This window comes from Rhinolophus ferrumequinum, chromosome 10 (assembly GCF_004115265.2).
Source record: "Rhinolophus ferrumequinum isolate MPI-CBG mRhiFer1 chromosome 10, mRhiFer1_v1.p, whole genome shotgun sequence".
NCBI lineage: Eukaryota > Metazoa > Chordata > Mammalia > Chiroptera > Rhinolophidae > Rhinolophus > Rhinolophus ferrumequinum.
In genome coordinates this window covers 685,979-699,541 of record NC_046293.1, presented here as the reverse complement: position 1 = coordinate 699,541, position 13,563 = coordinate 685,979, and the positions used below count along the sequence as shown (strand labels likewise).

General features: G+C 58.6%; 1 protein-coding gene across 1 annotated transcript; it reads left to right on the top strand.

The window, feature by feature from the left end:
* The first annotated feature begins 418 nt into the window (after window positions 1-418).
* On the top strand, window positions 419-3,631 carry PIM3 (Pim-3 proto-oncogene, serine/threonine kinase). The gene is made up of 6 exons (XM_033118176.1): window positions 419-980; window positions 1,086-1,195; window positions 1,285-1,335; window positions 1,416-1,785; window positions 2,527-2,703; window positions 2,790-3,631. The coding sequence occupies exons 1-6, from the start codon at window positions 896-898 to the stop codon at window positions 2,975-2,977; spliced, it is 981 nt and encodes a 326-aa protein (XP_032974067.1). The 5' UTR covers window positions 419-895; the 3' UTR covers window positions 2,978-3,631.
* Window positions 3,632-13,563: the final 9,932 nt, after the last annotated feature.

Below are 13,563 nucleotides of genomic sequence, written 5' to 3'. Positions count from 1 at the left end.
GGTGGCGGAGGTGCGTGGACTGCCGGAGACACACGTACGGCCAGGCCGCCCGGATCCCGCCCAGCCTCAGAACCCAGCGCGCTCTATAGCCCGCGGTCCAGCCAACCGCTACAAGGTCCAACAAGGAAGACGCGCGTGTCGCAGATGACCTTCTCTGCGCAGCCTGAGCGGGGTCTACGAGTCCCCACCCCGCCCGCGCGCCACCATTGGCTGGGGCCCCGGTGCCCTTTGGAAACCCCGGCTCCCATTGGCTTACGCGGCCCCTCCCTACACGCCTCGGCCCCCGCCCGCGCAGGAGCTGCGCGTGCGCGGACCGTGTGTGTGAACGCGGAGGAAGAGACGCCACGCTGTGCGCTTCCGCGGTTCTACTACACAGAGATAGTCCCGGGCGGTTCGCCGCGTCTCCCCTCTCCCGCCCCAACCCGCCGACCCCTGCCAACCCCGGGAAGGGGCGCCCGGCCTCTCCTCTCAGTCGCCTCGGCTGCTTGCCCCGGTTCCCTGGGACAACTCCGCGGCGCGGATCCCGGCGGAAGGGGGCGGGGTTTCACTCTCCCCGCCCCCGCGGAGGGATACAGGCAACCGCGGTCCAAAACCCCGGGGCGAGGCGGCCGGGGCGTGTGAGCTGCTTGGTCTGCTGCGCGTTCACGCGGTCTACGAGGGCTCGGTTGGGGCCACTGCGTCGCGCGACAGCCTCGCCAGCGCGGGTTTCGGCATTCCGAAAGCCGGTGCTTCTGCAGCGCTCTCCTCCCAGCGCCCGCTCGCCATCTGGGGCTCAGGGCTGCGCGCGGCCCAGGGAGGCCGCCCTCCCGCGTCCGCGACCGCGCGGGGAGCCGAGCCCGGCGAGAGGCGGCGTAGAGCCCGGAGGCCTCGGGCCCGGGCCCCGCTGCCGCCCGCGATGCTGCTCTCCAAGTTCGGTTCCCTGGCGCACCTTTGCGGGCCGGGCGGCGTGGAGCACCTCCCGGTTAAGATCCTGCAGCCGGGTACGCGCGGGGCCGGAGATTGGGGGACCGGGGGCGTCGGGGTTTGGGGATTGAGGGTTGGGGGCGCACCGCGCCTTACCAACCCCGCCCGCATGGTCCCCACAGCCAAGGCAGACAAGGAGAGTTTCGAGAAGGTGTACCAGGTGGGCGCCGTGCTGGGCAGCGGCGGATTCGGCACTGTCTACGCGGGCAACCGCATCGCCGACGGGCTCCCGGTGAGTCGGGTCGCCGGGCGGACTTGGGTTTCTTGCCCAGAGCGCGTGTGGTCGCAGCCGACCGGGCCTGACCCCTTCCGTCCCCCCAGGTGGCCGTGAAACACGTGGAGAAGGAGCGAGTGACCGAGTGGGGTAGCATCGTAAGTGTGGGGCCGAGCGGGCGGGCTGTCGGCGGGGTCGGGGCTGCGGACTGTGGACGCTGACCGCTGTGTCCCCCCAGGGCGGCGCGGCCGTGCCCCTGGAGGTGGTGCTGCTGCGTAAGGTGGGCGCGGCGGGCGGCGCGCGCGGCGTCATCCGCCTGTTGGACTGGTTCGAGCGGCCCGACGGCTTCCTGCTGGTGCTCGAGCGGCCTGAGCCGGCCCAGGACCTTTTCGACTTCATCACGGAGCGCGGCGCACTCGATGAGCCCCTGGCACGCCGCTTCTTCGCGCAGGTGCTGGCCGCCGTGCGCCACTGCCACGCCTGCGGGGTGGTGCACCGCGACATCAAGGACGAGAACTTGCTGGTGGACTTGCGCTCGGGAGAGCTCAAGCTCATCGACTTCGGCTCGGGCGCGCTGCTGAAGGACACAGTGTACACCGACTTCGACGGTGAGCGCGGGCTGGCGTTCCAGCGACCAGTAACGCCCGCGGGAGGGGGTGCGGGGGCTGGTGACTGTTGAGGCCACGCGCCGCTTCGGGCACGCTCAAGTGGGCACTAAGCCGAGGATCTCGAGCGGGTTCGTGGTGGGTGGGGGCGAGGGGCAGGCTCGAGACTGCCCCCTCCGGTGGTGTTAGGGCGCGCCCTCGGGCGGCGGGGGACCGTGAGGTCGCGGTGTTTGCGCGCGTGTCAGTGTGGGGAGTGCCCCAGACCCTGGTGATGTTGGAGCCGGTGCTGCTCCGGCCTCCGCCTGCGTGGGGGCGGGCGCTGCGTGCGTGCCCAGAGAGCGCGGGGGCGCTGGCAGAAAACCCCGCATTGCAGAAATCCCCGCATTGCGGAGCTCGGGGAAGCCGGGGCTCCCCGCCCGCCCACTCCTCCCCCCTCCTCTCTGCCCGCTCTTGCTCTTCCTCTCCCTTCCGCCTCCCTGGGCCCCCGCTTCGAATCCTCATCTCACATCTGTTTGTTGTGAAACCCGAGCCTTCGCCCATGTGACCGGCTCCTCCCCCAGCTGGGCCAGCCCTGGGGAGGCCACGCCCGTGGGGTTTTTCCAGGGTGATGACAAGCAGGATTTCGAGGCTGGCTCCCTCTTCTGGTTCAGGCCTCTGAGATGATTCCCTGCGAGCTCAGTCCTGGTGTTTTCTTGCGGTGCTGGCACCTGGGTGTGCGTCCTATAAGCCCTGTGTGTTCCTCAGGCACCCGGGTGTACAGCCCTCCGGAGTGGATCCGCTATCACCGCTACCACGGGCGCTCTGCCACTGTCTGGTCTCTGGGCGTGCTGCTCTATGACATGGTGTGTGGGGACATCCCCTTCGAGCAGGACGAGGAGATTCTGCGGGGCCGCCTTTTCTTCCGGAGGAGGGTCTCCCCAGGTGTGCGAGGGGCCTGGACTGGGCTGGGCGTGGGATAAGGGGGACCGGGAGCTGGCTCCTTCCTGACCCTCTCTCCTCCCCTGTAGAGTGCCAGCAGCTCATTCAGTGGTGTCTGTCCCTGAGGCCCTCGGAGCGGCCCTCGCTGGACCAGATCTCCACCCACCCCTGGATGCTGGGGGCAGACGGGGGCGCCTCCGAGAGCTGTGACTTGCGGCTCTGTGCCCTGGACGCAGATGACGGGGCCAGCACCACCTCCAGCAGTGAGAGCTTGTGAGGAGGAACCTGCACCTGGCTTGTGGGACCAGAGGGACCACCTGCCCCAGCATGGCCCTCTGTAGGGCCTGTCCTGTCAGGGCTGCCTGCTCCTTGAGAAAGCAGTGACCTCTAACTCCTGGTGACCTTTGCCTTTGGCACCGGGCCTGTTTCCTTTGCTTTGAGTGCCTTTTCGAACGCTGCTTTCACGGGACTTGGTATTCTCAAGCTCTGTCTGTCCAAAGACCTCCGGTCGAAGCGAGGTCCCGCCTGTCCTGGGCGGGTGCTTGACCCCGAGACTGTCCCTGTCCTGTGCTTCTGGGAGGCAGTGCTGTCGGCCCTCCGCGCCTCCCGATCTGACGAAGTTAGGCCAGGAGCATTGTCTGTCCTGTGGCCTCGTCTCACCGGGCACAGGGTCCCTAGTGCCCACCTCCCGCACCCACCCTTGTCCTTCGGTGTTCGTCCGGGCATGTCTGTGCACAAGCAATGCAACGTTCAGGCCTCTGCCGCCCACACTCATGCACGGTGCGTGTGTGCGTGTGCGTGTGCATGTCTATTTATGGTGTGACCCCCGCGGAGGGCTATTTATTGTTTAATTTATTTGTGGGGGGTCCTTCCCAGCAGCCCTGCTCCTCTAGGCCCCTGAGGCTGGAGAGGGGGTGGCTGTGTGTGGACCCCAGGTCCCAACCCTACCTGCGTCTGTCGGAGGATGGACTTGTACAGTGGCTAATTTAAGGGGAGTGGGTGACTCCGCCACCTTGGGGCTCTGCGCCCTGGGGGATGGGTTTTAAATTATTGTTCTTGTACAGTCTGCTTGTTGGCTCTGGAAGCTGGGGGGTGGGGGGACAGAGTCTCAAGCCTTTAATTTATTTTAGTAGCTGTTTCTGTGGTCCCAGTGTGTAGGCATCAGGGACGGGGGGTTCTTTTAGTTCAAAAGTAAGATGTCTGGAAATCATATTTTTTTATACAGGTATTTCAAGTAAATTGTTTTGTATATAACGGATATCTGTGTTTATTGGGCTGGGAGCCTGGGGTGAGAGAGAGAAGGTCATGGGAGAAAGGGCTTCTGGTCCCTGGGTAACCATCCTCCTCCCCGTTCCTTTGAGGAGGCAGCAGTGTGGGGGGCTTAGGTGGGAAAGTCCAGTGTGAGGCTTTTGGCCTCCTTGCCACCCCATTCCTGCCCCTGTTGTACCTGAGGGAGCGGGCAGCAGGCTGTGCCATCGGGGACCTCTGGGTGGGGCAGGGAGCCGGACCCAGGGTTGGCAGGGGTGGGTGTTGACAGCTGCCACTAGTCTGGAGGCCATATCTGGTGGTGGCCCCAAGAGGACCCCTGACCTGTTCTCCAGTCAGGCGGGAAGAGGAAGGGGCCCTTGTAGGCCAAGCAGGCAGACCAGAGGTGTGCATGGGGAGGGGCTCATGCTGCCCCACAGACGGCTGGAAGGGGTTCTAAAGGATGAGTACAGGTTTGCTTGGTGGAAGGGGTGGGAAGAATTTTAGGTGCAGAGAACAGGTGGGTGTGGGTGGGAGTGATGGTGTGGGTGGGCCCGGGTAGGCAGCTGTGGGCGAGGCGGGCTGGTGGGAGCCATGGCCAGGTCCAGGCGTGGAGATGGGGTCAGGCCACAGCATGAAGGGAATGACCCCGCCATCCAGGGAGCTCCCCGTGCTGGGACTCTGGGGCACCCACTGGGCCTATGAGGAGGCCATCTGGGCCCAGAGCCTTCAGGTCTTGTCCCTGTGTCCCCCAGCCCAGTGCCCGGCCACTGCCCCGTCTAAGGAGCATGTAGACCCCTGCCTGCCCTGTGTGCCTGCTAAGGGGCCCCTGGAACTGAAAACTCGGACACAGGAGTGTCCTGAGACCGCAGGCAAGAGTGGGGATGGGAAGTTTGGGGAAGCGAAGTGGGCAGGCAGAGGATTGGGGTGTGGGCCCCTGGCACACACTGAGGGCGTCTGGGCCTTTGGGGCCTGTGGGACCTGGCACGCACTCCTGAGCAATGGCTGCTGAGGCCCGGCATTCCAGGGTGGCCTGCTCTGTGTGGGCAGATGCCATGGAGCAGTAGGGTCTGGGGGAACCCGCCTGTCCCCACGGCCTGGGCAGGCCGGCCAGCCTGCTGGGGGTCCACCGGGGCCACTGGGGCTCTCACTCATCCCACCCCCTCCCAGGAATAGACAGAGCTTAGTGCAGAGCACACTGGGAAGGCTGAGGACAAGCAGCTGTGCTGTGTTCGGGCCCCTGCACCCCTCCCGAATGACAGTCACCCACACATCACCGTGATCCTGGCTCCCCCATGTGCCACCCAGGGTGCTAGGCTGGTCTTGGGCACCGGCCATTTATCGCCCAGTCCTCCCTTAGTCCATTCGTCCACCCACTGTACCATCCAGTAAACCACTCACTGAGCTTATCTTTGTGCCAAGACGCCCCACACTTAGTCACCAAGTGCTTGGAGGCTTGTGGGAAGGTGTGGGGGCGTCCGAAGAAGGCTGGCTCCTGGCACTGAGGGCGGCGCCACGTTGCTGGAGACGCTCAGAGGGAAGCGTGTCTGTCAGGAGCGGACCTGGACAGCTCTGCTCATTTCTCATGTGTTTCCATCTCAGCTCCGCAGGTGGGCAGCAGAGGCAGCGGGAGGCGGAGCAGCTGCCTGAGGCCAGGAGCCACCTAACGAACAAACCCGAGAGGGCCCTGGAATACAGAGTTTACCCCAGTTGTTCTGGGACAGAGGGCTCAGCAGTGACTTTGGGAAATGCTGCCCTCCAGGCCGCCAGGAATCACCTGGTCAGAGGCTCTGCCAGGCCTGCCCAAGGCTCCTTGGCCCTGGGACCCCCATCCAGTGATGCCTGTGAAGGTGGGGCAGGCACTGGCCACTCTGGAAGTAGATGGACAGGCCTGGGGGGTGACCACGGATGGGTTGGGAGGATGCAGAAGTTGAGGCTACGGGTCACACCTCCTCTCCTGCCTGGGGGTGGGAGGCCCAGCTCTGGCAGTGACAGATGAGCAGACAGACGGTGCTGCTGGGGTGGCAGGAAGCCCAGGCCTGTGTGTTTCAGGGCCAGGGGGCAGGTGGACACAGGCTGAGGCTGGGGTGGGGGCCCGAGCGCCGGCAGGTGCTCTGGAGGGGCTGGTACCTAGCCCGTGCAAGACTGCGCTGAGCGTGGGCATGACCAGGTGGAGTGGCCCCCCCGTCCCCAGAGCCTGTCCTGCAGACGAGAGGGAAGAGATGGAGGGGAGGTGGCCGAGGGGAACGGCTCGGCCATCCCGCTCTCTCAGTGTGGCCCTGTGCCCCATCTGTACTATGACTGCGCAAGCCTGGGCGCCCCACCCTGGGGGCCGTTGGGCACTGCCGTCTGTGTGGTCCTGGGCTGGATGCATCCCCCAGTCCCCAGCCCCACTAGGCAAGGACTCTTGCCCAGGATGCCCTTGGGGAAACTGAGGCCCAGACAGGCAGGCACTTGTGTGGATTCCAGACTCTGACTCTGGTCCCCCACTGCTGTGCCCCACAAGTTAGGAAGCTGGAGGGCCAGGCTGGAGACCCCCCTGGTGGCTGACGCCCATGGGGTGGGCTGCGTCCAGGCTGTGTCCAGGACCTGGGCAGTGGGCGTGCGATTCAGCACACAGCCCCGGGGCGCCCCTGTGGTGCGATTCCAGAGAACCCCGTGTTAATGGTCCCAGGTCTCAGAGACACAGGGAATGCCAGACCTCTGCTGGGAGGCCCAAGCCCCCGTAGGACACCGGCTTGCGGCCCTCCCCTGGCCAGGCCCTGGCCACCACCATTCTGGCTCTGGGGCTGCTCAACTTAGGGTGCTGGTGGGGATAAAAGAGGCAGGGCCCCCTTCTTCTCTATATCTGGGCACCCCACCCCCTGCCTCAGAGACACCAGTGGAGCTGTGTCCGGATCTGCGTAGTGGGCCCCACAGCTGTGACCTGTCCCTAGAGAAGCAAGGACGTCAGAGGCCATGTCCTTGAGGCCCTGGGTCCACACGGACCTCTCCCAGCTTCTGGGTGGGATGAGGCTGTGGGTACTCTGGCTCCTTCCCCCCAGACTGGCAGCCTCCAGGACCATACACCCCTCCAGGCACTCAGGATCAAATGACCATGTGTGCACCAGTGCAGGTGCCTGTGGGACCTGGGGTGGGTCATCCCCCGAGTCCCCCACTGTCCCACTCCTCAGGGCCAGGAGGCTCTGCAGAGGGTGAAGGGCCCTCACCCCGGAGCCCTCACGGCACCAAGGGCTGTGCAACTTATGCAGAGCTTTGGGGGTCCCCAGGGTCTGTGGGACCCCCTCTGCTGGAGTAGGATCTGTTCTCATCAGAACCAGCCCTGTCTGCAGCGCTTGGGATGTGGGGCTGCGAGAAGGGACTCCTCTACCCAGGGCCTTTTGGGGCCCAGACGGGACCATCTCCATGGGCAGAAGCCCCGCTGCCCTGTTGGCCCTGCAGATGGTGTGCGGCTGCAGCAGACGGGCTACATGAAGACGGTGTGGGGGGCACGGACCTGAAAGCCTGTCCTGCTCTCCTGCAGTCTGCCAGCTCCTGGACGGGCCTGGGAGTCTTCCTCTCCCTGCGCCCTCCGCCCACACCCAGGAGGCTGCCCAGACCCCCCACTTGGACTGTTCTGTGCCAGACTAGAGCCTCATCTGGGCTCATCTTTTCATATCTTGGGCCAATTTAATATCGAGGCTCCTCTAGAAACACTCGCTCAAGTTGAGCAGCGTCCAACAGGGGCTTTCCTTGGGGTCGCACAGAACCCAGAAATCATCGTAGAAAGAACCGGAATCCTGAGTACCCCGTGGCCCTAGGTGTCATGCAGCCTCTGCCCCAGTCCCCCGGCCTGCCAGGTCCCCTCTGCTCTGGCCTCTGTCCTGCCAGGAGCCTCACATCACACCTGCCTGGTCCAAGCTTTCACTGGTTTGCTCACAGCCAGGCCCCTGGGGGGTTGGGTGCTGGCAGCACACACGAGGTGCTGTCCTTCCACCTCAGGCCGCCTCTCCTGGTCTCCTCACCCGGTGGCCTGGGCCGGCCCAGCTTCCCAGGAAGAGAGAGGTGGGGACACAGACCCGAAACTGACCTGCAGCTGTCAGAGCCGTGCCAACTTTCTTTTCTGATGCAGCCCTGAAGCGAAACCTTGGCATGTTTTTGGTGCCAAAGCTTCTTGGAAAAGGGAAGTGACCCCTGGCAGGACCCTGGGAGCCCCATCTGCCCTTCCAGGCATCCAGACCCCAGCTGGCCACGAGCCTCGTGCTAGTGAAAGCAGCACAAAGAGGAAATACAGAGGAGACGGGCTGGGCAGCTCCTGAGGTGGGCATGAGGCCTGGATAGCACATGTGAGCCGCAGTCACGGACACTGGCTGGGCAGGTGTCAGCCAGGCCTGACACCTGCCTACGGAGCCCTGTCCATCCCTGAGCCCTGGCCGTGGCCGAGGTGGGGAGGCGAAAGCCTAATTGCTGGTTTTGGGTTTCTCAATGGGCCCTTCCCCTCCCTACAGAGGCCTGATGGGGTGTCTGCCTGAGCCTCCAGCACACGACTTCCAGGCCGGTGGCTTTCCAGGCAGCCTTGGCAAAATCTCGAGCTTGATTACACAACAGCCCCCCAGCGTTCCCGGCAGTCAGGCCTGGCTGGAGAGGATGGGGGCAGGGTCTAGCCCTCCAGCATTGGTCACTGCTAGAAAGTGCTTCCTGGGGTCCACGCCCCAGAAGCGAGCAGGGTGGGGTAGGGGTCTGCTCCTGCATGAGTGAGGGCCTTCTTTGGGGGTGGATCACCTGTACCCAGCACTGAATGAGCCTGGTGTGGGAAACAGAGGCTCAAGGAGATCAGGTATGCACCCGAGTTTCTGAGTAGCCAAGACGCCCACCCTGTGGCGGGGAGGGTGAGGAGCAGCCTGGGGTGGGACCCCATCTTCCTGACATGGAGCTCGGGGGGGGGGGGTGAGCTGGCTGTGAGCTGGCCTCTGGTTCCTCCCACCTGCCCTCCTGCCAGGAGGCTGCCATCCTGACCAGAAGCTCAGGCCCTCAGTGGGCAGGAGACCCCAATATCACTGTCCCCACCCATCCACAGGGGAGGCTGGCACCTAGCCCAGGGCCCTCAGGCTTTCCGCCATACCCCACAGGTGCTGCCACTGAGTTGCCTTTCTTGGGCTCCTCACCCAGGAATGTTGCTCAGTGACCCACTGGCCACTCCAGCCGTGGGCGGGGGAATGCAGAGGTGCTGGTGCCCAAGGTCTGCGGCCCAGTCCGTGGCCACCTGCCCTATTCCTTGTGCCCCTGGGACCCCACTAGGGCCTGGGCTGTGGGGACGTGAAGGTGCTGCTCTCATCAGTCAGCGAGGCCTCTGGTTGCAGATGCCCTGGGCCTGGGGCCCAGTGACAGGAGAGCCAGGAGCAGTCCAGGGATCCTGGACCAGCAGGCGCTGCTCGAGGCTGTGTGATCTGAAAGCACCCCTCAGCTCTGGTCCTCCACTCTGGCCACGGAGAGGGCACCTGCTGGTGCAGTCTCCAGGATCACAGGCCCAAGTTCCTGTGTGGGGCCTTCCCTGCCCAGTGACCCACAGAGCGACCAGCTCTCCAGCTCCCTGGCTGCAGCCGTGCCCAGGCTGGGTTTCTATCTCTGGGTTTCAGTTCCTAAACCTAACTCCCTCCTGAGCAAACAGGCTGATGATGGGTGGTCTCCAGGGCCAGTGAGGTCCGTCAAGTGGCAGGACGGCAATGGTTGAGCTGGGGCCTGGCACCCAGTAGGTGCACATTGCCAGATGGCGCCATGTTTCACCCTGGGTGGTCTCTTCTCTGGGGACAGGGGAGTGGGAGTGGAGGAGCTCTGGCCTGGAGGCAGGGGTCACAGGGAGGGGCAGAGCCTGGGGCAGGGTGGGGGCATTTGTGGCACTGGCCCCGCCCTGCAGCAGCACAGCCCTCACTGCTGGGCTGCCCAGCTGGCCCCCCTTGTGAGTGCCCCGCCCCCGGCAGTGTCTTCCCTGTTGTGTCTGCCATGAGCCAGGCACCCACCTCCTAGGCCCTGCTCACCCCGCCCCTCAAGCCTTCAGCTTCTGTGCCCCACACGTTTGCACCTGACCAGGTTGAAATGTCCAGGTATGTGCCCACCTTCCAGGTGCACACCCACAGGGGCCCTTCAGCCTCCAGTAAGATCCAGTCAAACTGAGCCCTCCCACCTGAGCCCAAGTACCACCTGGAAGGCCCCGCCCATCAGCCGCCCCCACCTGGGAGCCCGGCTCTCCCCACCTCTCCCAGACAGCCCCCAGCCTCTCTCTGGTCCTGTCTGTTCCCTACGGGTGTTTTCCATACCCCCAACTCCTGAGGGGCCACGCTGGCTCCAGGACTTGAGCGGAGGGCAGTGATGGTACAGCCCCAGACCCCCCAGGGGCAAGGGCTGGGGCTGGGACTGGGTCAGGCTCCTTCAGCCCACTAAATTTTTTTTATTTTTTTATTGGGGAATATTGAGGGATAGTGTGTTTCTCCAGGGACCATCAGCTCCAAGTCGTCCTTCAGTCTAGCTGTGGAGGGTGCAGCTCAGCTCCAAGTCCAGTCGCTGTTTTCAATCTTTAGTTGCAGGGGCGCAGCCCACCATTCCATGGAGGGAATTGAACCGGCAACCTTGTTGTTGAGAGCTCTACGCTCTAACCAACTGAGTCATCCAGCTGCCCCTCGGCAAGCTCAGCAGCAGCTCCTTGTCTTCAATCTAGTTGTGGAGGGTGCATGCAGCTCACTGGCCCATGTGGGAGTTGAACCGGAAACCTTGTTATTCAGAGCTCGCGCTCCAACCAACTGAGCCATCCGGATACCCCTAAATTTTTACTAAAAAAATTCCTCTTAAACTAATAATCTGAGCCACTTAAAACATTTCTTAGAAAGTTAAATAGACATCTAATAAAATTTGTGAGAAGTATTTTTAAAACAGCTTTATTGAGGCATAATTTACACACCATAAAATTCACCCACTTTCAACATTTCATTGAACCACCCACAATTCCATGATTTTAGTAAATTTTCCAAGTTGTGCAACCACCACCACAGTCCAATTTTAGAACTTCCCAGACCTCAAAGACCTCTGGTACCCACTAGCAGCCACTGCCCCTCCTACCCACCCAGGAGATCACCCACCTGCCTCCTGCCTTCATACACTGCCTTTTGTGGCCATTTCATGTAAGTGGAATCACGTCACTTGTAATACAGTGTTTGGTGTCTGGCTGCTTTCACTGGGCACTCATTTTGGAGTTCATCCATGTTGCAACACGTGTCAGTAGTTGGTTCCCATAATACTCCACGGTGTGGGTACACCACACTTTGTTTACCCACTCACCTGTGGGTGGGTGTTTGGGCACTTTGCACATTTTGGCTGTTGCGGATAAGGCTCTGTGGACCCATGTTCTCATTTCTCTTAGGTAGATGCCTAGGAGTGGAATTGCTGGGCCATATAGTAAGTTAATGTTTAGCTTTTGAAGAAATGAGCTATCCATTTCACATTCCCGCCAATAATGTATGAGGTCCCAGTATTCCTTTGTCAACACTTGTAACTGTCTTTCTTTTTGACTGTAGTCATCCAAGTGGGTGTGAGGTAGTGTTGCATTTGGTTTCAAGTTGAGTTTTCCTAATAACTAATGATGTTGAGCATCTTTTCAAATTTCATCAGTCATTTCACCAAAGAAGATATTCAGCTTCCCTCCTTCTCCTTTGGTTAAATGCCTAATCAATTTTTCTGCCTATTTTTTACTTGGGTTGTTTGCCTTGTTATTGTTAAATTTCATATTATTTTTAATTGTGCTAAAACATACATAACAATTTTAAGTTGCAATTTTATTTTTAAGTTGCAAGTGTTCTTTATATAATATATTCTACGTGCAAGTCCTTTATTACATATATGATTGGCAAACATGTATCACAATTTTCATTTTCTTACTGGTGTTTGAAGCACAAAACTTTTACTTTTGATCAAATCCCATTTATTTTTTTATTTCATGGATCCTGATTTTGGCATTGCACCTCAGAACACTTTGCCTGATTCAAGGTCACAAAGATTTTCTATAAAACTCGTGTAAGAGTTTTATAGCTTTAGCACTTACATTTAGGCTTATGGCTCAGTTTGAGTTAATTATTGTGTATGGTTTGAGGTAAGGGTCCAGATTCCTCTTTTTACATATATATATATATATATATATATATATATATACACACACACACACACACACACACAATTGTCATAACACTATCTGTTGAAAAGTGTGTCCTTTTCCCCATTGAAATCCTTGACACTTTTTTCAAAAATCAGTTGACCATAAATCTGTGGGTTCACGTCTGGACTCTCAGTTCAGCTTCATTGATCTATATGTCAATCCTTATGTCAGTACATGCTGTCTTTATTACTGTAGCTTTAATGTAAATTTTAATGTTGGAAACTAAATTCTCCAATTTTGATCCAAAATTGTTTTGGCTATTCTGTGTCCTTTGCATTTCTATACAAATTTTATGACCAGGTTGCCAATGTCTGCCCCTCAAAAAATCTGCTTACATTTTCATAGGGCTGGCATCCAATCTCTTAATCAGTTTGGCTAGTATTGCCATCTTAACAATACAGAGTCTTCCAACCCACGAACATCGACTGTCTCTCCATTTATTCAGATTGCCTTTAATATCATTCAGAAATGCTATGTAGTTTAAGTGTACAAGTCCTGCAGCCTTTTGTTAAGCTCTTTCTGAGGTATTTCATTCTTTTCGAGGCTGTGTGAATAGAATTGTTTTCTCAATTTCATGTTGGGCTGTTCATTGCTAACATATAGAAATGCAGTTGACTTTTGTATTCTGATCTCGGATCCTGGAACCTTGGTGAATTCACTTATTAGCAGCCTTTTTTTCTCTATGTCCTCCTGCCACTTGACCCCAGATGCGTCACAAAAGCAGAAGTGGATGGTTTCTGGTGGAGGAAAAAGGAACCTCAGGTAACTGGAAAGTACCAGGAAAATAATGAAGAGGAAGATGCTCAGAGAATGACCTCAGAAGATTTAAAGTTTTGGACTCCTGGGCTAACAACCCCTGATGGGTGTGTATCTGGATCTGATCCTAATTAGCATATCAAATATTTGGAAAATTGATCTAACAGGTAGACCTCCACCCAAGTCTCAGAGTGACCACTAGAGGGTGCACACACAGGACAGACCCCGATAGAACAGCAAAGACTGAACGTTGAATGCACAATGGAACCAAAACCCACAGGAGACTAAAACAAATATTTGAACATTCTCCACCAGCGAGGGGAAGACCCAGAGTCTCCTAACATAATACTCAAAATGTCCAGGACAGAAGCTAAAATCAGTTTGCATGTGATGAACATGAAAATCTCAACTCACAAGGGGAAAGACAATAGACACCAATGATGCGACGACAGAGATGTTTGAATGATCTGATGGAGACTTGAAAGCACCAATTATAAGAATATTTGAACCAGAAATTGCAAACATTCTTGACACAAATATTAAAATGGAATGACTCAGCAAAGAAATAGAAAGATATAAAGAAGAACCAAATAGAAATTTATAATAACAAAAACAAAAACAAAAAATCCTAACTAGGGTGGCCAGATGGCTCAGTTAGATTGCAAGCTCTGAACAACAGGGTT

What these genes read in the sequence shown, in the direction of transcription:
- PIM3 (XM_033118176.1), top strand. Translation starts at nt 896, where the DNA reads ATGCTGCTCTCCAAGTTCGGTTCCCTGGCGCACCTTTGCGGGCCGGGC. An exon ending in GCATCGCCGACGGGCTCCCG is followed by an intron (nt 1,196 to 1,284) that starts GTGAGTCGGGTC and finishes CCGTCCCCCCAG; the next exon opens with GTGGCCGTGAAACACGTGGA. An exon ending in AGTGTACACCGACTTCGACG is followed by an intron (nt 1,786 to 2,526) that starts GTGAGCGCGGGC and finishes TGTGTTCCTCAG; the next exon opens with GCACCCGGGTGTACAGCCCT.